The sequence below is a fragment of the Drosophila gunungcola genome, assembly GCF_025200985.1.
Source record: "Drosophila gunungcola strain Sukarami chromosome 2R unlocalized genomic scaffold, Dgunungcola_SK_2 000015F, whole genome shotgun sequence".
NCBI lineage: Eukaryota > Metazoa > Arthropoda > Insecta > Diptera > Drosophilidae > Drosophila > Drosophila gunungcola.
Genome location: NW_026453172.1, coordinates 1,012,956 through 1,038,834, shown reverse-complemented (window position 1 = coordinate 1,038,834; position 25,879 = coordinate 1,012,956). Strand labels below are relative to the sequence as shown.

Sequence of the window (25,879 nt, the reverse complement as noted above, 5' to 3'; positions counted from 1 at the left end):
GCTATAGTCGTCCGATCCGGCTCGTTCCGATTTATGTACTACCTGGAAAAGAAAGACAACTTTTGAAAAAGTTTCATGCAGATAGCTTTAAAACTGAGAGACTAGTTTGCGTAGAAACGGAGGGTCAGACGGACTGACTGACGGACATGGCTAGATTGACTCTCCTAGTGATGCTGATCAGGAAAATATATATACTTCATAGGGTCGGAAGTTTCTTCTTCACTGTGTTGCAAACTTCTGACTGAAATTATAATACTCTCTGCAAGGGTATAAAAAGAGTGTCAAACGGAGAACATATTCTTGATATATAATATATAATATAAATCTTAATTAATTAAGTGTGCCAAAAACTTTGTCCGCGTTCCGTTTGCACACAGCAGCACATGCAGCCCAGTGTCGGTAACGAACGGGAAAATTCTTCGTTTTCGCTGTGCGCTCGCAATTCTTGATCTACTGTCGACTCAGAATTGCAAAGGAAACGTTTTGTTTCTGCATATCTTTTCGGTTTTCGATCTTCTGTGCACCGGTTAGCCGCTTGTCCTTACATTTGTCGCCCCAAAAAGTTGGCGCTTTCGGAAACTAACGGCAAGACGTCACGCTCAACCGTCGCAGAAGTTTTTCAGTCGTCTCGCACGCTGCAACTTTAACCTAAAAAATTGTGATTTAAGTGAAAAAAGTCATGTTGGCGAGCCCAAGCCAACTTGACGAGGCCAAGGGTCAAAGAGCCAATGCTAAGCGAAACATTTTGCTCATAAAATCATTGGTTGATGTTCACATTGAGGAGGAGTCTTTCAACCGCTCTTCCGCTGAACTCCAATGGTGTCTCGGAATTCGGTGTCATACTTAAGACAGGCACTAGTTTTTCAATCTAAAACTGAAACACTGGGTTCATCACCACCAAATTGGTTATCAAACAACTCCTCTAGAACTCCGTCACCACCGCAGTCAAAACTTCCAAGACTGCCACTGAATACCTTCGATGATACTGACACGGAGTACAAGAACTTCATAACGTCGTATACGTAGCCGACTGCTCGCGACAATTCGTCATCCATCGATAAACTCAACAATCTTCTCAACTGTCTGAGGGGCCCAGCACTGGGAGCAGTAATGGCGTTCCCAGTCACTAATGAGAATTTTCCCAAGGCTTTTGATAAGTTGAAGGCTTGATATGAAAAGCCAGCGCCAATATTTATGCCTACAATAACATCAAAATTGCAGCCTGTTAACTCGTCGAATGCAGAACAATTACGCATTACGTCTACATCCGACAACAACGCTCACAACTCCTCATTTGCGCTTACCAAGCCTATTCGTGTTTTTTGCTGCAGTTCTGGACACAGGCTCATGGCATGGGACTAGTTTCGGAATTTGGATTCAACGCAACGATTAGAAGTGGTAAAAACGAATGCCCATTCAAAATCTCCGTCGAAAATTTTCTGTCGAAGCTGCAATCAGACTAATCGTACGCTTTTGCATCACCATAGCTGTCTGCAGGCTGCATCCTCACAACCATCAACCAGTTCGTCACAACCGATCGAGTGTTGGGCCTCTGGGTGGATTATTTCACTGAACTTCGACAAAACATAACACGTTAAATCTGCCCTGAGCCATGGCCGTTCGCGTAGCCGCTGCCTTGATGGGAATAGGCTTAAGCATAAAAAAGGTGACCTAACTTGGTGTAACATTGGACCGTCGCCTTTGTTGGAAAGTACAAATTGACCGCGTGTGTGGCCCAGCAAGATCAAAACTGGACAGAATAGACTGGCTTCTTCGTCCAGGTAGCGGTCTAAACCTTCGGGCTAAGTGACTCTTCAAGGCTGGGGCACAGCTTGTGATTCATCTCTTAAAAGAGTACAAAGGTACATATCAAAGGCGCTCATAAGGATACTGGGTGTGAAATGGCACCATTGTTTAACGTCACGGGAGTGCCGACGGTTAAGGAGACAAATTTTAGCTTTTATAATCGATACAGAGATCGCTTGCTGGATCCCACGAACCGTCTGGCTAGACGTCTTGCTACACCATTGGGTCGACGACGTCTCCGCAGACGGCACCCAGCGGACATTTGGATTATTGGCCGTGATAGACACGGGCGCCTCTTATAACAACACAAGAATGCTGACAAGCTTTTACCTGCACTGCAGTTGATACCCGAATATTTGGGATCTTTGAACACTCCTAAGCATACATGAAAACAAGGACCATCCCTTAGTGGCGTGTAAAATTTAAAATTGGCAAAAAAAACAGAAAAACATATGCTCATTTGCAACCACAGCAGTTCCTATTCTCAACCACTCGTGCTACCATGTCAATTCTATGACCGAAGCCTTTGCTCAAAAACAAGCACAGCATTCAAATTCGAAGCAATAAAATCTCGACTTTCGCCCTTTGAACTGTCTCTGCAAATCGCCTAACATTGCATATCAACCGTATACCCAAATTGAAATCTCAACCTGGAATCTTCCGCCTATTACGCCTTTAGCGGATAACCAATTTCATCTTCCCCGAAGCGTTTACATGCTGGTAGGGGCAGAGGCATTCTTCGATATCCTCGCTGTGAACCAAGTCAAACTTGGCTCCCATTTGCTGACTCTTCAAAGCCACTGCCCAAATCAATCAAGGGAGTCCCATGCTTATCTGGCTCAAGGTTCAGCAGCCATCAATGCCAATTCAAAGCGTATATGGGAGGTAGAAGCGACTGAAGCTAGAACACCAATTGTGTGAGGAGCATGAACGAACGGTGACTTGTACGTTTACTGGAATAATACACACAATATAGGATGGTCATGAACGAATATGAACAAATGGGCCACATGGCGCTCCTGACAAATCCTAACTTATCGGGCCCGCACTACTACATCCCTCAGCATTGTGTGATGAAGCCAGCAAGTGAGTCCACAAGGCTTCGAGTGGTCTTTATGCAATACGTCGAATCAATTATCCTTGAATGATATCTTACTGTGTGGCCCAACTATACAAGGCGATCTTTTTCTGCTTCTGCTACGTTTTTGACTAGCACGATATGCCCTGACCAGGGCCGTAGCTAGCATGAGACAGGTGGGGCGGTGCCCCTTCTTACCGGCCAATTTACTCGTTGCCCCAGGGTCCCTGATGCTCTAGCTACGGCCCTGACCCTGGTCGCCGACATAGCAAAAATGTACAGGCAAGTAAATGTTGACACAACTGACCGCAGATTTCAGTACATTCTCTGACGGGACTTCCAGGCATCCAAACCATATCTCGCTGTACGTAGTCTACATTATTCAGCTGAATATCCCATTGGTGCTGCGGTTATAAGGACTAAGTTCTAAGTCGACGATCTACTAATCGGAGCGGATGAGCTATCGACTTTGCAACTCGTAAAGGATGAAGTCACCAAATTACTAGAACGCGGTTAGTTTTAGCTTACTAAATGACAAATCAGATGAAGTTCGTAGAAAGTCACACTAACAACGATCTCAACCTAAGCACATACGGCGTGACCAGTGCACTTGGTGTCCAGTGGGATCATCCTTCAAAAACATTACTATTTGCGCTATAAGACCCACTTGAAAGAAGTGAAAGAGATAGTAACCCAGTTCTTTCTATGTGTATCATTGTGTGCTGACATTTGCAGACAGATTGAAGATCCAGTGGGTTGTGAAGTTTTGACCCAAACCATGTCGAAAGTGGTTTCAATGATAGCGCAATGCGTTGACGATTTGTTGTTGAATAATTTGAATTCACATCGGTCCTTTTCGTTGAATACTGTTTGATAAGTGGAACAGATGTGGACATTGTTGAGAACAGTTTGGCATCATTGGTACTCATCCTCAGTGAATCCCACGAGTTGATCTTTGTGGGCGTTGACCACAATAATGAATGAGTACATGTTCCTGACTTCCATGTTGGGATTGAAATAACACTCTTGACTTCTTAAGACGTTGTGGATACCAATTGAAATGTGACGCGGACTATGGGTGTCGGTTATGATTCCTTCTGCTTGCATGATTTTGTACAGTTCGATTGCATCTTCCGTTGAGACCGGAAGCATTTGGTCTGGTGCTAAATGGTCTCTGATTTTATCGAGTTGTTATTTTACTTTCTTCGGAGAGACCAGAGTAGGACTAATTGTCCGATGACGAATATCAGATAAGAGGTTTGTTACCTCCAATCGCCCTGATATTTTCCGTCCTTCTGCTTGATTAAGGCGATATGGTGCTCCAACACCTTAAGGCGATTATCAGTTGATACCTAATTCCTTTTAATGATGTTGAAAGTTCAGTATAATAATAATAATAATGCGTTTGTTATGTACCCAAGACCATTGACTGGAAACCTGTGGTGTCGAAAGTGGTGCAATAGTGCACTTCTGGATTGTAATTCTGCGCATACAGGTTGAATGTGTCCTAGGATTGACCCGTATTCTGGTTTATTTTGAATTCTTAGACTCATTTGGGCTTGTTGACCGATTCCAGAGTTTAAATATTTTATGTCATCATGGTACGAGTCTAAGTAGTAATATATGATTAGTGTCCATTCTAAAAACCACCATCCGAGCGGTGCCACGTTGGTCGTAGATTATTTCAGAGTATTGTTAATATCACTACTTTTTTACGACGTGTTGGTTGCTCGTTGGGATACTCAATGGGCTCTTCTTCAGGCTTTGCGCGATTACAACATGTATCTTCTGGGAACAACGGCGCCAACCAAGTGATGTGACGCTTAAATATTCCAGAGGCTTTTCAAACTTCCGACGAAGTGGCTTTCACAAAACGCTTCTACGGGACACCTTTGCCTTTCAGTTGTATCCAGAACTTTCAATGTCCAAGCCCTTTCTATTAAATTGTTTGGCTCCTGTATGTGGCATTTATTGCGTTAACTGTAGAAGATTTGCCGCTAAAATATACCTTTCCGGCTACGATCTCTTGGTGAGAGGCGTTGCTGATTTGGTAGTAGTAATGAATAATAGTGCTCTGATCCAATGAGCAAGTCTATTCTCCCAGGTTTGTCAAAGCTAAGATCCGCCAATGCGTATTCCTTGAATTACATCGTAGTTTTCAGCGATAATGGTTGAGCTGGTTGATCAGCTATTATATGGTGTAAAACAAATGCTTCAATTCGCTATGTAGAACCACCATACCGTGACTTCACTAGTATTTTGACGCGTGCCTTACTGGTTTTTTTTAACTCTGCCAATCCCTTTAATTCGTATTGTTGCATTGTGGAGCTTCAATGATAACATTGAAAACATTCGTGATCAGGTTAATCTGTGATTCAAAGTCAAGCAAAGCTCTGATATAAGCGTATTGCCCATTATTGGTTTGTACTGCCACCTTGGCTGTGACGAGTAGGTTATTGTTATTGTTGCTCGCCGCACCTACAAGCGGTGCTTGAGGCTCGGTAGATCCTAATGCGGTTTCAAGATGAAATAGCGTGTGATGATTTTTCATACATTTGAAAAACGCTCCACTGCGGCAATTTATTGTTTGATGATCAATGCTTAAGCACTTAACACACTTTTACTGTTTCAGTACCCAATTTAAATGTTCGCATACCTCATTCGATTTGAATTCCTCACATTTATATAACGGATGGAACCCCTTTCTACAGAATTTACAAGAATGTACTCCTTTGCCATGTCAAATTCTATTGTTTCACATATCTTAGAATTCATTGTTCTTTGGTCAAAAAAATCAAGCATGCAAAGGCTGTACTTTTGTAGATTGCTCATACAAAGCCCTATTTGTTATGTGCACCTTATTTGAACACATCACGACAAGGAATGGATCCCAAGTTGAAACGTCAATGCTTAGGCCCTTTAACGAGGCGAGGTATTCTATAGTATATAGATATAGCTCATGTAGTGACTTGGCGCTGTCGAAACATGCGTTCTGCTTCAGCCATCGACTAATAACTGTGGTCGCAAGCTTTTTTGTCTTGTTATATGAGTCAACTTCGCCATGCCTGCATATGTTTTCTTCTTTGAGTTATATTTGGCATATCATTCTTTCAGAATTCCTGATCAATTGGGTTTTTAGGTACCATATCTTTTTGATCGCGGGTATGTTTGTTTCATGAACCAATCATGAAAACAGATCGAAAAACTGAACTCTATTTTAAAAGTTCCCCGTCGAATTTTGGGTTTTGGATTCGAGAAAGCTGATCATCGGTGCTGTATATAGCTGCTACACTTGTCCTGGTCATGAGTATTGTCTGCACTTTCGACTGGTCCCTCGTAAGTTCTTAGGTGGATTTCTTGTACTTGTGTCCACACGAAATCATTAGAGGGTTGCCCTTTTAAAGTCGTATATTCCTTAAGTGCGGCCTTCAAGGAAACGATTACCTCTCCTTGTCGACGGCACAGTGAGGTTAGCCTTTTGTCACTAATTTCGGTGCCAGGCTGCCAATTTCCGATAGAATTTTTTGAGGCCTTTTTTAAATATATTAGTATATTGGAGAATTTGGCTGTGACGATTTTTTTTTGTGACAGATATAATCGCAGAAACATCTACCAGGCTTCTATAAGGGTCGACAGCCTTGCTTCAAAATAAAGAGGCTTTTGTTTGCGGATGGACCCCTTTTGGAATTCTTGATACACCGCGCAATGTCATTTGCTATTTCCTGTTGTGTATCTAATATTTCTTGGACCTCTGCAGAAGTTCCTTTGCCGTCCGCCATTTTCGTTCCTTGTTCTGTGTTTATGACCCAAAGGCAGTGTTTTATTCGCTTATGCTGGATACACTCCGAGTCGCAACCAAAGTTGGTTCAAGAAACTGAAACAGTCTAAGGTCGGTGCAAAGTTTTGGTAGCCTCAGATCTGACTGGTTGTGAGAATAGTTGAGGACGTAAGTGGGGTTTTAAAGTGTCACCTAGTTGACAGCTATAAATTTGACGGAGATAGTCGCCTTGTTGACCAGCCTTCTAATTTCCTAAGTCGATTTAGTTCAAGTTTCCTTAAACTGCTGTCTTTTGACAATTTCGGTAAAACGACTTATTTGGTTAGTATCTCCAATGCATTCCGGATGTTATCTCTTGTTGAATTCACGTCACGTGAGAATTTGAAGACACAGCGACAGCCTCTGATGATTTCGACTGGGGTTGAGTAACAGCTCTTTGATCGTTTGAGTTTGATACTGAATTAATTGAATAAACTTAACGGTATTTATAGGAAATTGAGTGGTACAAAAGTGCTTAGGCTTACAAAGTAGGTGGAAAGAGAAATATAAATATTATTCTTATTTTACTATAGACAAATGGGATGGTAGCAAAAGCTATTGCCCCATATATGAAATCGTGGTGTCAGCTAACCGTATTGTTTCGGCGAAGTACAGATTGTTCGGCTGACCTACTGTCTAACTTTGCTGTAATTCTTTTGATATTTAATACTCAGTCCGCTTATATGATTGCGATAATAATTTAAATATGTAGGCCAGTGTGTCTTAACATACTGAGAAATGTAGAAAGCAAATCCTTTTAAGGGTGCAGGAATGTTTGGTTAAACTACGTTTTTCCCTGTAGATTTTTACATTCCAGAGACTGTGCACTTTGTTATTAATTATGTTAAACCAACTATATTAACTTAGCTAAATCTGCCAAAAAATCAGTATGAAAAATACAAACATATTTTTTGCAAGTCATCATGTCGCCACAACAATGATTGTGGGTGCAACAAAACTTTTAACTGAGATTATAAAGCCTTCTGCAAGAGTAAAAATATTAATATTTGGTTATAAGGCTTACATAGATATTCTACCTAAGAATAGTTAATTTTGTTAGTAAATTATACCATTTCCATTTTGAAAATAAATTTGTTTTCTATAACGATAACAATATATGGGGGAATCTTGTTGTTTCACTGTAAAAATTTTTTAACCCTCTGTTTTTTAAATTTAGCTTGGCATACAGCGGAAAATCAATCAAATAATTGACGTGGTAAACTCTGCTCATGATACTGGAACCACTTGGCTGGAAGGTCTTCTTATGAGTGTAAGTAAAAATTATTTTCTTAAAAATTTAACATAATTTTGTATGTGTTGATAATATAGATCTTCAAACCAAAGGACACCATGTTAAAGTCTGATGGATGTGTACAAGAACCAATAAGGAAAAATACGGAGCCCCCACAGGAAATCGTGGTAGCTTGTCAACAATTAGCTGACGGTCTAATTGACAGGCTGATTGAATTAGAGGGCACTGATAATGCGCGAATGTTGGGTTGTATTACCACACTGCATTTGCTAGCTAAAGTGCGGCCGCAACTGCTAATTAGACATGCTATGACAATAGAGCCCTATCTTAATATAAAATGTCATTCTGCCACAGCTGCTAAATTCATATGTGCTGTTGCGGATATTCTCGAAAAAGTAGTCCCTCTGGTTAACAATGCCAGTGAATCTTTTTTGGCAACGTTGGAAGAGCACTTAATGTTGCTAGTTGTTTCACGAAACCAAGCCGAAGTAACTAGTTGTGTTTCTTGTTTAGGCGCACTAGTCAATAGGATTACTCACAACTTCAAACTGATTCGTGACTGTTTTCAAAAGTACGTATAATGAATTCTTAACGTGTTTTTTATATTTCGAGATTTTAGATGCAAACTTTAAATTTATAATTAAGATTTATGATCTGACTTTTAAACCAAAAATAAGAAAAAATATTCGCGGAGAACATCACAACTCGTGACCGGATTATCAGAAAACAAAAAATTAAAGCTGATGAATTTTTCGAGGTTATTACAAAAGTTTTTTTTTTCTTTTTTTTCTGTTTTTTCTATGTTTTTCAGCACTTAAAATTGAACAACGCGAATTTAGCTACACCGCGCAATGTCATTTGCTATTTCCTGTTGTGTATCTAATATTTCTTGGACCTCTGCAGAAGTTCCTTTGCCGTCCGCCATTTTCGTTCCTTGTTCTGTGTTTATGACCCAAAGGCAGTGTTTTATTCGCTTATGCTGGATACACTCCGAGTCGCAACCAAAGTTGGTTCAAGAAACTGAAACAGTCTAAGGTCGGTGCAAAGTTTTGGTAGCCTCAGATCTGACTGGTTGTGAGAATAGTTGAGGACGTAAGTGGGGTTTTAAAGTGTCACCTAGTTGACAGCTATAAATTTGACGGAGATAGTCGCCTTGTTGACCAGCCTTCTAATTTCCTAAGTCGATTTAGTTCAAGTTTCCTTAAACTGCTGTCTTTTGACAATTTCGGTAAAACGACTTATTTGGTTAGTATCTCCAATGCATTCCGGATGTTATCTCTTGTTGAATTCACGTCACGTGAGAATTTGAAGACACAGCGACAGCCTCTGATGATTTCGACTGGGGTTGAGTAACAGCTCTTTGATCGTTTGAGTTTGATACAATAGAGCCCTATCTTAATATAAAATGTCATTCTGCCACAGCTGCTAAATTCATATGTGCTGTTGCGGATATTCTCGAAAAAGTAGTCCCTCTGGTTAACAATGCCAGTGAATCTTTTTTGGCAACGTTGGAAGAGCACTTAATGTTGCTAGTTGTTTCACGAAACCAAGCCGAAGTAACTAGTTGTGTTTCTTGTTTAGGCGCACTAGTCAATAGGATTACTCACAACTTCAAACTGATTCGTGACTGTTTTCAAAAGTACGTATAATGAATTCTTAACGTGTTTTTTATATTTCGAGATTTTAGATGCAAACTTTAAATTTATAATTAAGATTTATGATCTGACTTTTAAACCAAAAATAAGAAAAAATATTCGCGGAGAACATCACAACTCGTGACCGGATTATCAGAAAACAAAAAATTAAAGCTGATGAATTTTTCGAGGTTATTACAAAAGATTTTTTTTCTTTTTTTTCTATTTTTTCTATGTTTTTCAGCACTTAAAATTGAACAACGCGAATTTAGCTACACCGCGCAATGTCATTTGCTATTTCCTGTTGTGTATCTAATATTTCTTGGACCTCTGCAGAAGTTCCTTTGCCGTCCGCCATTTTCGTTCCTTGTTCTGTGTTTATGACCCAAAGGCAGTGTTTTATTCGCTTATGCTGGATACACTCCGAGTCGCAACCAAAGTTGGTTCAAGAAACTGAAACAGTCTAAGGTCGGTGCAAAGTTTTGGTAGCCTCAGATCTGACTGGTTGTGAGAATAGTTGAGGACGTAAGTGGGGTTTTAAAGTGTCACCTAGTTGACAGCTATAAATTTGACGGTGATAGTCGCCTTGTTGACCAGCCTTCTAATTTCCTAAGTCGATTTAGTTCAAGTTTCCTTAAACTGCTGTCTTTTGACAATTTCGGTAAAACGACTTATTTGGTTAGTATCTCCAATGCATTCCGGATGTTATCTCTTGTTGAATTCACGTCACGTGAGAATTTGAAGACACAGCGACAGCCTCTGATGATTTCGACTGGGGTTGAGTAACAGCTCTTTGATCGTTTGAGTTTGATACAATAGAGCCCTATCTTAATATAAAATGTCATTCTGCCACAGCTGCTAAATTCATATGTGCTGTTGCGGATATTCTCGAAAAAGTAGTCCCTCTGGTTAACAATGCCAGTGAATCTTTTTTGGCAACGTTGGAAGAGCACTTAATGTTGCTAGTTGTTTCACGAAACCAAGCCGAAGTAACTAGTTGTGTTTCTTGTTTAGGCGCACTAGTCAATAGGATTACTCACAACTTCAAACTGATTCGTGACTGTTTTCAAAAGTACGTATAATGAATTCTTAACGTGTTTTTTATATTTCGAGATTTTAGATGCAAACTTTAAATTTATAATTAAGATTTATGATCTGACTTTTAAACCAAAAATAAGAAAAAATATTCGCGGAGAACATCACAACTCGTGACCGGATTATCAGAAAACAAAAAATTAAAGCTGATGAATTTTTCGAGGTTATTACAAAAGATTTTTTTTCTTTTTTTCTATTTTTTCTATGTTTTTCAGCACTTAAAATTGAACAACGCGAATTTAGCTAAACAAAATCGCGGTTAATTTGTTATAAAAAAAAAAAAAAAAAACAAGAAAGAAAGCAAACTTCGGCAAGCCGAAGTTCATATTCCCTTGCAGCTATTGCAAGAATTAAATATTTTTAAAAACATTAAATTTATGATTTACTTGCGTATATGTTTAAAAACATTTAAGCTATGATGATTTGCAGCTTAATTATTAGATAGTTATTTTATATATAAAAAACTTTTAAAGCCCCCTTTAAATATTACAACATTATAATTTTGAAGATTATTAAAAAAAAATTAAAAACAACGAGTTATAAAATTTTTTATTAATTTTTTCCTAAGCTATATGATATAGACGTCCGATCCGGCTCGTACCGACTTATATAATATTTGCAAAAGGAAGACATCTTTTGCCACAGTCCTATGCAGTTAGCTTTAAAACTGAGAGACTAGCTTGCTTAAAAACAGACAAACGGGTGGACAACTATATCATATTGCTCCCATAGTAACAACAAGAAATAAATTAATGAAAAAAATAAACACTAGCCCGTCCGCCCGTCCGTTGGTCCGTAGGTTTCAAGCTTTCTTTATAAATCTTTCCCAAATTTGTCTTTCTATTGCAGGTAGTATATAAGTCGGAACGAGACGGATCGGACGACTACAGCATATAACTCCCATAGGAACAATCGGAAAAAAATGAACAAAAAAATATTACTTTGCTGTTTGTTTTCATTTTTTTAAATTCTTAGATATATAGTATTACTTCAATGCATCCAAATTACGGTTTTAATTTCATCAAAATCGGACGAATATATCATAAAGCTCCCATGGGAGCAATCAAATTATTTATAAAAATAAATTTAAAAAAAAGTAAATTCTCAATTTTTTTAATTTATAAACAATCTTTTTGTCTTAGTAATGATTTAGTTTTATTCAAATCGGAAAACGATATCATTTATCTGTCATCGGAACGATCGAATAATTAAGCTGAAAATGAACAAAGCTTTAACGTTTTTAAACTTATACGCATATTTCGAAATCAATACCTTTTAAATAATATTACATTTTTGCAATAGCTGCAAGGGTATATTAACTTTGGCTAGCCGATGATTCCTTTCTTTCTTGTTTATTATCATATTTGCGAAAATAATACAAAAAAATAAATATTTCTGTGACTTAATACCTAAGAGAGCATATTGTTGTAGTAAAAAATGTGTTACCTAGCTAAGGTAAAAGATAGCCTCATGTTATTTCATCTAAGTACACTCCAACACTTTCTATATCGTTTGCAAGTTTAGTATAAAATAGGGAAAACTTTTCTTTTATTTATGTGAACGCAAATCAAGTTAAAAAACAACGCAGATCGGGTGTTTTTTAAAATATTTTTTTTAGTTTTCTGAGACACAGTAACGGTTTTAATTCGATTAAAATCGGACGACTATATTGTATAGCCCATATAAAAACAATCGGAATATAAAAAAATAAAATATCAAGTCTTTGGGATATAGTAATGTTGTAATAATTCAAAATAACGGCTTTCATTACCGAAAAACGATATCATTTAGCTGCTATAGGAACGATTTAACAATGTTTCTGAAAATCATCGAAGCTTCAACGTTTTATACGCATAAAAATCGAAATATAGTTGCTTATTAGGTAAGCTTAATAAGTTGTATGCAAATAGTGTTTCGTTTGATGCGAGCGTACTCGATTTTACTGAAACTTGGTTAAATTCATTTCTGTATGATTTTGGGTTCTTTCATATCGACAAGTGCACATTAGTTTGTTCACGGTATTGTTGATATTTCCCTAAGTCAAAGCAATTCAGTCGTCAGCTCAAACAACAAGCTCCTCGATTTGGTTTTTTCTTCTGAATTTTCAAACTCTATATCAATAATCGACCCTCTTACAACCTCTGCAGATTTACATCATCCTACTCTTGAAATTTTTTTGGTAATATCCAGTTTCTCTTTGCCTCTTGGGCCAAAATCGAATCGTTTATTTAGAAAAGCTAGCTTTGAACAACGCCACTTGGATTTAGATTGGTCGTTTCTTGATCTGGATAACGAACCTTTTTTTTTAATAGATAACTATTATAGCTTGCTCAACTCGTCTCTTGATCTGTTTGTTCCCACTGTGTCGTCCTTTGCGACTTCTCGGAAACCCCCTTGGCTTACACGCTGGCTTTCCTACCTAAAAAACATCATGAATAGGCGTACGGAAATATAACCTGAACTTGAAAAGAACCTGAACTTGAAAGAACTTGATAACCTAATGTTAATAAAACATTCAAATTCAGCAGGTTCTGAACAAATTCCCAGATACGTTATAAAAATCTGCGCAAAAGATCTTCCCAAACCACTGGCCAAAATGTTTAACTCATCACTTGAACAAAATGATTTAGCTTTAATATGTGTGAGCAGCGTAAATCGCGCTTGGGGACAGCTCAGACCGCTCCGTTCAACTAGCAACTTATACCGCTAGCCGCCGAATCCCTGACTAAAACACAGCAGTATTTCGTTAGGAACTGATCTTTATTTGGCGCTCATTGCGTCTTTTATACCCTTTTCCACTCATGTACTAGTTACAGTTTTCTTATGTATAACCAATTATCTATTTCGGGGACAAATGGGAAGGGAAACTTGCTTCTCAGGTCACAAGTGTAAGTGTGTCACAAGCAACTTAATTATCCATGTTCAAGCGTGAACAATATGGAAGGAATCCTTTATGTTGCCACTCCATAGAAAAGGTCACACATTCCAATTACCGTTGATATTAACTTATCATGTACAACATCCATGCTACTCATTAATGTCCCCATCTCAGCATGGTTTTATCAAGCGTCGGTCCACAACAACAAACCATCTTGAAGTTATATCTTTTATAAGAAATGGATTCAAACAAAAATACCAGCCTTTTCGCCGCGAACTGTTGTAGGAACCGATAGCTAGCTTCTTTTCGATGCCCTCGCTTGACGCTATTGTACGAGGTCCTGATACGATGTCCTGGCTCTGCTCCTTGCTTGCTTTTGCAAAACCAGGCGCAGCTCTAGGTCTCGAGCGGTGAACTGCTGGGCTCTCAACGCCTACGTTCTTCGAGACACCAGCCGATTTTTTTCCTTGTTAACTGCGCACGGCTCCACTTGATTTTTTACGTTGTTTCACTGATTACTGGTTTACATAATAAGTGATCCTTGATGACTGGTAATAGACGACTAATCCAGCTTCCTGCGCTCGGCCTGATTATAAAGGCCTCAGTTAACCGTTGGTTATCCGCTCTCTCCTGTTGCCGTCTGTCTTGGACGTTTTCTGTGCATACGGCACCATACTCTCTCGCCGCACAATCGTTCCCACAGGCAAATTCGCCGCGTATCTGGCAACCGGTAGGCCAATGATTGCGTGATTGCTCGCACTGCTTACTTTTATTTAAGAAGAGTTATTATACTCCTCACAGCACCAAATTTGAATAATAAACAAAATATTTTTCAACTTATTAATGTTGTATGTATATGTATGAATGTATATGCATGTATTTATAAACCAATCTTCCTGACCGCTTACTCGGCTGTTATCAATTCAATAGCAGACCTATTCCAAAGATTATTTAGGTAGGTGATTTAAACAGTTATATTTTAGACGAATTGAACTTTCGGAACAATATGAAGTCTGTAGGAGTATAAATTGTAAATTCTGTGGTGCCAACCCATTAAACCAGTTTAGGTGAACACCTTGCTTGATGTCATTTTTTTAGATGGTAATGACAAAGTTCTCCTGTATGACAAATATTTTAGACGAACTGAACTTTCGAAACAATATAAAATCTCTAGGAGTATAAATTGTAAATTCTGTGATGCCAACCCATTACACCAGTACAGCGAATTTCTTGCTTGATGTCATTTTTGTAAATGATGATGAAAAAGTTCTCCTGTATGACCTTATCTTCCTACAACACTCAAAATGACCGCAGGTGAACCAAAAAAATTCAACAAAAAGTGAAAATTTCAACCGTAATCTACCTACAAATTTAACTGTTTTTCGGACTCTTCAAAAAATTGGTTTTCGGCCACTTGCTCCATTCGTCGGGCTGTTCTGGCATCTTTGGTCGACGTTATTCTTTGCTTACACGAATTGCAAATAACTAACTCCGAAATTGCCAAAAACACACACACAAACTATGCAGTAACAGTGAGACGGATAAACTATAACGTTGTCCTTAGTCGCAGATGCCAATTTCTGCTCACTGCGGCACGTATTAGCTTCTCCATCGTCCTATAGACAGTTAAGCTGTCTCGAAGGACCGTTAGTCCCTTTTCATTATAATATACATACTAGATCAAGGGGTGGAGCAAGCGGCCGATCGTATACCTTCTCGACGCTTGCTCACTATTTCGTCTGTATCTCCGGAAATAATCCGAATTTTCTTCTGAAATTTTGGAAACATTCTTGAATAATTTGGGAAGTGATTTACGCAAAAAAAAACGATTTTTTGAAGTCTCTAAAGCAGGCTTTCCCTTTAAGGGAAGTAAATATTAATTTAGTTGCAAAAGGATCGTTAAATTCTTTCGACCATCGCTTAATAAACCCAAATAAACTCATTGCCTTGTTAACAGTAAACTTTATGTGACAGTCAAATTTTAATATTTGGTCAAGAAGATATCCTAGTTCCAAAAGAGAAGAACTCCGTTGAACAATATATATTGTATGTGACATATTATGAAGAGAATAGTTTATAAATGAAGGCGTACCTCTTTAAAAAGTCATTACGTTACACTTAAGGCAATTCAGATTGAAGAGTTTAGATTGACACCATATCTGAAAACAATCAATATAAGACTGTAAGCCGAAAATCGAGTGCAAATTGTTATACGACAAACAAAGTTTAACATCATCAGCATACATTAGAACTCGATTATGTGTTATGACAGAAGGAAGATTATTGATGAACAAAGTAAATAGCAATGGGCCCAAATAACTACCCTGAGGCACTCCAGATGTTACGTTAATCATATTAAAAACTGCGTTTTTAAAAATAACCCTCCATTCAGATATATTAAATTTAAGTAAAAAGATTACTCGAAAACCCGAGCTGATCTAATTTAAAAAAGAAGAGAATTATTAACAGAATCAATGGAATTACTAATCTTACTTATCTGTATATGTAACATCAGTCTGTATTTTATTATTAAATCCTTGAACGACAATAGAAGTCAATTCAAATATTTGACCTTCGCTTAAGAAAACTATGTTTATAGGTGATTTTCGCGATGAAGTAATAATGCGCTCAACAGCTTTAGGTATATGGACATATAATTTTGAATAACCGACTTTCCTTTTTTTATGGAGTGGAAAGTCTCTTCAGATAGTTGGAAAAACTGATGTTGAGGTAGACAAAATTAAAACTGTTTAAGAATCGGTTTACAAATAGTTGATTCACAAATCTTAAGCACGCACCCAGGAAGCATGTTGTTACCGGGGAAATTGTACGATTTGAGTTTAGACAAGAATACGCACTATAGGTAGAAGGAGAATTTGGCAAATAAATCAGCAATTGCATTGAGTTTTCGCTTGACACTTACAAAGTTATAAAACGGCTTCTGCATTAAAGCATCCGGCTTTACACCGTTTCAACTACATAGAATAGCATAAATTTTTAAGAACACTAAAATCCGATCGATCAACTACTTATTTCGAAAAATCAGATGGCTTTCTCGTCCTTTTGTACTTTTTGTATGTGATTGTTTTTAGTTTTTTAAGTCTTTGTAATATCTATACACCTTGTACTTCGCCCTCTATCCCTGTTTTGAAAACTTCAGTTCTAACATATTTGTGCTGTTTTGAGTCGAGAGCATTTCGGTCTATTAAAGATTTCCGTCAAAGCATGACATCGATTTGTTTTTCTAATGTTTAATAACCAATCTTTTTTATATATGTTATTTTGTTCCGGGCTTCCGACGCATATTCCCATACAACACCAACTAGTACAACACTTTATGTAGAGTTGGTGTTTAGACTGCGCAGTGTAAATGACGTCATTGAAACTAAGAGCACTCCAGTGTCGTCTGGGTCGACAGTTCGTCTAGGCAAAAGCGGATGCGGGTGTGTAGGTAAACCACGCAGTAATAGGAATAAGTGACTTCAACGACTGCCATTCAACGAGGGTACGGGTCCAAAACAATTCAAATATCTTAAACCCAAAACTCTGCTTGTCCGCACTGACTGTCCTCTTTGCTTGCGGTCCGCTTGTGATCGACACAGGTGGCTCTCTCTCGCGTGCAAGAAAAAATGCTAGTTCTTGCTCTCCCGCCCTGCTTTTCACCGCACAATCACCATGGAGTGAGCAATGCAAAACTCCAACCGAGCTTCTGCCACCTAGTGCAACAACAACAGTAACTACTACGTCAACCACAACGGTCTCTGTCGCGGGTAAAGCAACAACACAACTAAGTGCAAAAATCGGGTCAAACGGCAAAAACAAAGCTACAGTAGGTGAAATGACAATTCCGCAAGCGGGTTCGGCCATGCAGACAGGCATGGATCGCTACATTAATATTTCCAAGCGCAAGCTAACACCCCCAAAAAAATCGGACGGCAATATACCCAAAATAAACCATATCAACAAAGGCCCTGAAAATCTCGGTCCATTAAATGAAAATGGATTTTCCATTCTTGCGGAGCCTGAAACAGAGTCTGAAGAACTAGCCCCAAAGAAACTTAAGCCACCACCTATGTTTGGGAGAAGATCTCCAACGTTCTAGTCAACAAAATAGTTGAGCTTGTCGGAAAAGATAACTTTCATGTTATTCCGCTTATGAAAGGGAATATAAGCAAAACCAAACTTCACACCAAAACAGAAGAAGATTTCCGAGCAGTGTCGAAGTACTTAAACGATGTCAAAAAGAATTACTACACGTACCAGCTGAAAAGTTGCAAGGGCTTACAAGCTGTGCTCAAGGGAATAGAACCCGATGTGACCCCCTCCGAAATTATAGAGGCTTTAAAAGAAAACGGATTTTGCGCAATACATGTTATAAATATTATAAACAAAAACAAGAAGCCGCAACCACTTTTCATGGTCGAGCTGGAGCCAGACAGCAGAGCGTTGCAGTACCTTCTGAACCGTAGGATCACAGTAGAAGAGCCGCTCAAACGGAACGGGCCAGAGCAATGCACAAACTGCCAGGAATACGGACACACCAGGGCTTACTGCACCCTCAGGTCAGTTTGTGTAGCTTGTGGAAACTGCCACGGCTCCGAACCCTGCCCTGCCAACAAGGGAGACTCTCTCACTAAAAAGTGTGTAAACTGCCAAGGAAACCACACAGCAAACTACAGAGGCTGTCCAGTCTACAAGGAGATGAAAAGTCGGATGCAAAGAGCGACAACGGTACGCCAGAACATTTACATGAAATCACAAACGACACCCGAAGTTTTCTTCGCAAAAGCAGCCAGGTCATCATTTGGCCCTTCAATTACCACCAACAGCATTTCCTACGCCAGTGCTCTAAGATCAGGTACAGCTCACATAGAGTCGAAAACTGATAACATACAGCAGGCCATGGGACAGCCACAAAAAAACATGGAAACTATGATGATAACTTTGCAACAAAATATGATGGAATTTATGTCCTTCATGAAAACCATAATGCAAACTCTAATGAAATAACTCAATTTCTGAACGAAAATCACATCGACGTTATGTTGCTGGCAGAAACGCATCTCACCAGCAAATAACCTTCAAATACGCTTTACAGTCTCCGAAGACCAATTCATGGACTTCTACAATTCACTTGGAAAGCGATTCATAGCAGCAGGTGATTACAACGCCAAGCACACACACTGGGGATCCCGCCTTGTGTCCCCCAAAGGAAGGCAACTATATAATGCACTCATCAAAACATGCAACAAACTCGACTACGTTTCACCAGGCGGTCCTACCTACTGGCCAACAGATCCTAGAAAACTACCTGATTTAATTGATTTTGCTGTGACAAAAAATATTTCTCGCAATCTAATATCTGCAAAATCGCTTTTGGATCTATCATCGGACCACTCACCAGTGCTAATAACTCTTCTTCAAAGCCCGGAATTAATCGAGCACCCTTGCAGGCTGACGTCGCATCGAACCAACTGGCTGAAGTTCAAAAAGTACGTAAGTTCCCACATCGAACTAACTCCACAGCTCAACTTCAAGGAGGACATCGACTGCTATCATCGCATCAGCCAAAGTCTCTACAACGCAAGGGAGGGATGGGCACACACACCAACACAAAACTAACCTTGAAATCGAACAGCTTGTTTTGGAGAAAAGACGTTTGAGGCGTGCTTGGCAAACCAGCAGATCGCCATCCTCAAAACATAGTCTTAAGGAAGCTGTCCGCAGACTTACCAGGGCTCTAAGGCACGAAGAAGAAAAAGCACAACGCCAGTAAATTGAGAAACTTTCACCCACCAGCACCAAGCATCCCCTGTGGAGGGCCCACCCAAATCTAAGTGCGCCGGCCGAAACAGTAATTCCCGTAAGAGACTCTTCAGGCAGCTGGGCCAGAAGCGACAAAGACAGAGCCTGTACATTTGCTTTACACCTTCGAAATGTTTTTCAGCCAAACCCTGCAAATAATTCATTCACACTACCGTCGCCGTCAATTCGAGGTGGAGCTGAGACGGCGCCAGTTCTGTTCCAAACAAACGAAGTTGCAAAAGTCATCAGCGAGCAATTAAAAACATAAAAGACTCCAGGCGGTGATCTAATAACTCCTAAGATGCTAATTGAACTCCCAAACTGTGCAGTTGAGGTAAATTGTAAACTATTTAACGGGATTACACGACTTGGCTACTTCCCAAAAAAATGGTAAAAGTCGGTAATCATAATGATCCCAAAGCCAGGAAAAGATCACACAATACCAGCCTCATATAGACCGATAAGTTCACTCTCGTGTCTGTCAAAACTGCTCGAAAAATGCCTTTTGACACGCATAATCCCATATCTGAAAGAGCACAACATTATTCCGGCGCATCAATTTGGCTTTCGAGAAAGCCATGGAACAATAGAGCAAGTTAACAAATTAACAACAGAAATACGAACTGCATTCGAGTCTCGGGAATACTGCAGTGCGGTATTCCTTGACGTTGCGCAGGCTTTCGACCGAGTCTGGCTCGATGGCCTTATGCATAAAATCAGAACGTTACTACCGGAAAACACTAACAGGATACTTGAATCGTACCTTTACAACAGAGCCTTCGCCGTGAGATGCAACACTACAATATCCGACGATTACACGAAAGAAGCTGGAGTTCCCCAAGGTAGCGCCCTTGGTCCAACTCTATTTCTCCTTTACACCGCAGATATTCCCACGAAGGAGCGGCCACTTCTACATTCGCAGACGATACCGCGATCTTAAGTCGGTCCAAATGCCCAATTCAGGCAACAGCACAACTAGCTGATCATCTCGTGGTAGTGGAGAGGTGGTTATCAGACTGGCGTATAAAAATAAATGCGCAAAAGTGTAAACACATAACGTTTACTCTTGACATACAAACGTGTCCCCCGCTAACTCTGAATAACACGCCACTTCCACAAGCTGACGATGTAACGTACCTTGGCGTCCACCTTGACAGAAGACTTACATGGCGGAGACATATCGAAGCTAATAAAATTCATCTAAAACTAAAATCCAATAACCTCCATTGGCACATAAACGCTCGCTCCCCCCTCTGCCTGGACTTCAAGGCTCTGCTCTACAATTCAACGCTAAAGCCAGTCTGGACTTACAGCTCCCAATTTTGGGGAAACGCGAGCAGCAGTAACATCGACATTATCCAGCGAGCACAATCAAAAATCCTGAGAACTATCACTGGGGCACCTTGGTATGTTCGGAACGACAACATCCACAGAGATCTTTGCATTCTACCCGTAAAAGATGAAATTTCAAAACAAAAGGCGTCCTACCAGGGGCCTAGCCAGGGTTTCCAACCGGACCCGATTGCAACGAAATGACCTTCCAGCTCAGCAATAGTTATTAGAGCCCCTACAGATTTTATCTACTTATTGTTAGTCTCAATTCAGAGAAGATTCAATAAATAAAATGCATATGTAAAATAAAAAAAAAACAATTTTTTTTATGCTCAGCTGTCTTTGCTTATTGTATAAAAATTGAAATCACGGGGCTCTGTGTGCAAGTCTAGACGACCACCATCGTTAAGTTACAGAATTAAAATGTTTTTTTGTTTTTTAATGAGGAGAGGCAAAAACGGGCAAGAAGGAATGATACATTTGTGCAAAAAACCTTCCGTTGGTTTGCATGGATTCTAAACTAAACCTTTTTTTATTTTTCGGCTAAACCAGAAACATACAAAACAGTGAACAATAGGACAATAAAACAGTTTCAACACAATTGGTTTTAAAAAGTATTTTAACACACCTTAACGTTGGATTCCACATTTTATTATATTTGTTTTTCCTTTAAAGGACCTGGAACATATACAAAAAATATGGAGAAAATAAATTACGTTTTATCATTAGACTTAAGCACGATAATTAATTGACTTTGTAACGAATCACGAATAATGTAGATTTCAAGCGAGTTGGTGATGTATGGAACTGAGCGCACGCGGGTTAAAGTCCGGCTGGTCGGCAATAAGGGGGTGGTGGTCTTGCTGCAAATTCCATAGATGCCTTTTATGATCCTAATACTTATGTTCGCGTCAAAGACAAGCATTCTAAAACCGGAAGTAGAAAACTCATATATACTCATAAAACTCTGCCATCATAAGCATTCACCAATGAAAGCGCATTTGGCTACGGTAGGCTGCTATTTAAGAGGAACTTAAAACTGTATTTATCTGAACATTTCCCGATACCGCTAAAGGAATGCTCTACTTTTGCAGGGGTTTCTCTTTCCCTTCCTTTTTTTTCTTTTTTTTAACCTTTATTTTCTTCTTTGACTTTTTTGTTACTTTAAGCCTAATTCTTATTTAAAACTACCAAAAAAAAAACTCCCAAATCCTTTTTTCACTCACTCACTAGATCACTCACTCCATTCGCACACTAAAGATTAATAGAAAAAAACACTAAGACTAATTTAATTCCATTGATTTTTCCACACTGCTGCAGCTTTTGCTGCTTAATTTCTGGTCGGGGATGAGGATTAAACTATAGGAAGATATTATGCCCCTTCCCTTGGTGCAACTCCGAAACCTTCAACGCCACCGTCGACTTTGGCGTAACGTTCGATCTCGCGCCGCACACTGCTTTGATTACCGGTTCCTTTTGTGCTTCTGCTGGCCGCCCGTCCCTGGTCTTCTCCTTTTGGAACGGCGATTTTGGTTTTGCGCTGTGGTGGCTTCACAGTTTTGCAAAAAAATTCTGGTGCGCGGGCCTTCGCTGATTTAGAGTGTTGCTTCTTGGGACTTGGGGCGGCAACTTTTGACCTACACCTATGCAATAAAATCAAGAAGATCTAACAGACCTCATTCGCTTCTTACTCACCCCTGGACTAGGCCGCAATCCCACTAATGCTGGGTTATTCCTTTTTGGCTCCTTTACCGTGATACTTGCTGCTGCTGTTGATGGTTGCCTCTCCTGATTGAGCACTTTTGCTTTGAACTTTATATTGAACACCACTTTTTGAGCCAACTAATCACTTTGGATGCAAACTAGGAATGGCGGCTAATGACGCTGCAATAAAGGCGGCAACCTATCTCGCCACCTAATTGGAGAAATTCTCTCACTCAGAAAAAGTCTGACAATTTGCCCTGTTACCCCGATTCATCTAACCTGCCAGGCCACCGATCCTACCCAGCAAGATCTAGATGGCGCCACCAATTCTTAGTTTGCACCTAGGCGTTGGACCATCTGCAGATGCACCAAGCGCTACGACTTGTTTGTTGTTGTTTTATTTAAATATCAAAATTTAACATTTGTTTAATGCCAACAAAAATGCTTCTTTTAATGCTGTCTAATTTGGAATAACGGAACAACCGTTTTTGACTACGCTCAGAATTGGTAGTTGTTTTCGTTTTCACTCATCAGTGGGTCAATATAAAAATTTAAAATTGGTTTCCTTATTTTCGATCTGTTAATTTCCTATTTCGTTCACTTCGCTAGAAAATACTTTGTAATATTCGCTCAATTTTAAAAACTATTTATCTTTTTTATTTCTGTTCTTTGTGTTTGTCAATATAATTCAGGTTGATACATTTATGTGCTCTACAAACTTCAGTTCCTCTATAACTAAGCCATGACCATTTCCCTTTTGCGATTAAACTAAGATCTGCTGCTCACAAGCTCCACCGAAGGACTCATATTCAATGCAAACGTACCACAGTTTTAGCAGCAATTGCGTTGTTTTGTTTTTTGTCATGCACTTGCGCTGGGCTCGTGCTCAAATTGCGGATCGCGTGAGAACGAAAGTTGGGTGCCCGAGCATATCAAAATTGATATGAAGGCGTTTATGAGGCAAACTCAGCTGGAGATCCAATAATTATCAGCCGGATTTAAAGACTTGCTAAGTCGGTTCCAAATGACGGAATCCCATTTTAAGAAAAAGAAAGAAGTGTTCCTCTACCTTGCCTAATACTCTTGCGGCGCACTAATGTTACTCAGTCCGGTTGACACTGGCACTCTAACACTCTGGCCGCAGTTAACGGCTCACAAGATGAAAAGTTAACTTCTGATCCTGTCCAATTCGGTGCTCCTAATTCTGGATTTTCCGATTCCAATGAAACTCCCGGTTCACACTCTGCCAATTTTGACCATGCATCAACGTCTCAGGCCGCGACCCCCCGCTCCTCTGCTGGTATAATAAATACTAATTCTGCCTCCAGAGAAATAGCTCTGCAAGCCACAGTTCCACCCAATGTGCCGTTAAATACCCGCCGTGGGCCACCACTTGTGTGATATTAGAACAACTAATATCAAGTTTATTTATGTCTTCCGCGCAAATCGAAGTCCTTTCGAAAACAATGTTAGTACCCATTTGAGCTGTTAAATAAATATTCCCGTTAATGACTTTTCTGACACTAAATTCCGTTTTAAACTGAATATATCTTCGTTTAAAATTTGGCTTCCTAATCTACTTTTTCCCACGGTCCTTAATATTTCTCCTTCATCTTTGTTTATTGGAAAAGCTCCGTAGACTGCACGTCAATAGTGTCTCCTTTGATGCCAATGTGATAGCCTTTACTGTAACCTGGCTCAACTCTTCTGTATCGGACTGCGAAATATTTGCGGCCAATAAGTTATGCCTATAGTGGTCACTCAATTGTCGAACTCACTGCCTTAATTCCTGACGAGCAGAACGATTTTATGTTTGGCCTTATTGACATGTCCCTTGGTCAAGTTGATTCAGTTTTTAATGAGAATAACATATATTTAGAACTTATATTTGTACACGTGATTGTGTGATGCGGTCATAATACGAACTACTCCGTCCACTTCAGAAGACGCTCATCATACAACTGTCCATTAATATTATTTTCCTTATACCTAACACCTCCACGATCCCATTTCGAACACGAGGTCTCCGAAAACTCAATTACACATAAATGTCGTCAACCCTATCCCTGGTTTATTGGAAAAACTCAGTAGACTGAAAGTTACAACAGATTCCAAAAACTAGTTCAGCGGGACATTTATAACACTAGGACAAGTGCAACTGGTACGTGATCGGTAGTGGGATCGATATACAATGAAGTTAACGATTGCACGTCCCTAATTTCCTGGAAAGGTGGGCGCGTGTTGAACTAAGCTTTCTTTCTGATTTGGCACGAGCAGTGAGCGCATTAAAGGTAAGAGCTGTAAGAGCGAACCTAGAGAAAATAATAGGAAATCTATTCTTATAACATGTATAGAAAAGTTGAAGAATGATCTATTGCTTGTGAAATAAGCTATCGATGACCGAAATTTGCTAAGCAGAACTCGAGTAAAAAACTGACAACAGGCATGAAAACAGAAAAAAGTTGATTAACTAGTTTTTTTACCATTTTCAAAACCTCGGTTTACAGGAGATAAGTGGCTTGATATTTGAATAGTAGTTGGCTTGGTATTGGAATTAGTAGTTATTTTAAACTAATTCTCACGGAGGAATTGTGAAAATAATATCTCCTAAACAACCTCTCTGAGCTAGCCGCACGTTTACGTAGTGAGCAAGATATAGTAAATAAGGTCGTTACATCTAACGCCCATAAGTTATTGCCCTGATCAAGGAATCAAGGAGTTAATATGGACAAGAGCCCGCTGCACAGTCTGACATGAGGATACTGCAGGAGGAGCACCGGAATGACGCGCAGGCTTGCAGTGATTACTCAGCGTTTGCAGAAGCAGGCGAAACCTTTGGTGGGGAAGGGGGGATACCACACCACAGTGCACACCCCGCGGTTACCATCGGCACAATCATCCTAACCAGCGCAGCCAAAACAGCCTTGCAACAGCAGTACCAGCAGCAGCATCAGGATGCGGTTTCCAGAGCAGGGGGCATAAGGACCCACAAATCCTGATGCAGGAGAGCTGCATATCAACAACGGAGGAGGCAAGAATGCCGAAGGATTGAAGGGCACTCAGGTCAAACTGTAAGCACCTTGGACCCGGATGAAGCAGAGACACCGTGAGCTAACGGTGCCGAGCAGGACATTCGACTCACGGCAATGGCTACAAGGGCAACAAAGTCAAACGGAAAATACGCTCCGTGTACTAACGGTATGGAAGCGGACCTTAGTCCTTGGCTGAAGAAGGAGGATAACAACGGAACCACCACAGGTTATTAAAGGTCGGCGAAAGTGCAGCTCACCTCGAAGTAAAAGTGCGAAAATAAGAGCAAGTGCGTGATCGAGACCAGTAGCAAGTAAATCAAGGGCCAAGTGCCAGAATCAAGATCGCAAAGATCGCAAGATCGAGACGCCAACCGTTGACTAGTCCACAACGCTGAAATCCAACGGTGCTAGGTCGCAGTTAAATCTAAATTTTTTTTTAAATGCAC

The 25,879-nt window shown here is 39.7% G+C and overlaps 1 protein-coding gene across 12 annotated transcripts in view; it reads left to right on the top strand.

Moving 5' to 3' along the window:
- The window catches only part of LOC128256335 (nipped-B protein), a 215,936-nt gene that overhangs the window by 167,964 nt on the left and 22,093 nt on the right, over window positions 1-25,879 (top strand). For 11 of the 12 annotated variants that reach the window (XM_052986627.1, XM_052986634.1, XM_052986632.1 and 8 more), the window contains exons 15-16: window positions 7,879-7,971; window positions 8,031-8,549. In XM_052986627.1, the coding sequence (XP_052842587.1) occupies window positions 7,879-7,971; window positions 8,031-8,534 (597 nt within the window). In that variant the 3' untranslated portion in view covers window positions 8,535-8,549. Of the gene's footprint in view, window positions 1-7,878; window positions 7,972-8,030; window positions 8,550-25,879 lie in introns of those variants that run through there. The other variant, XM_052986636.1, reaches the window with a different exon arrangement.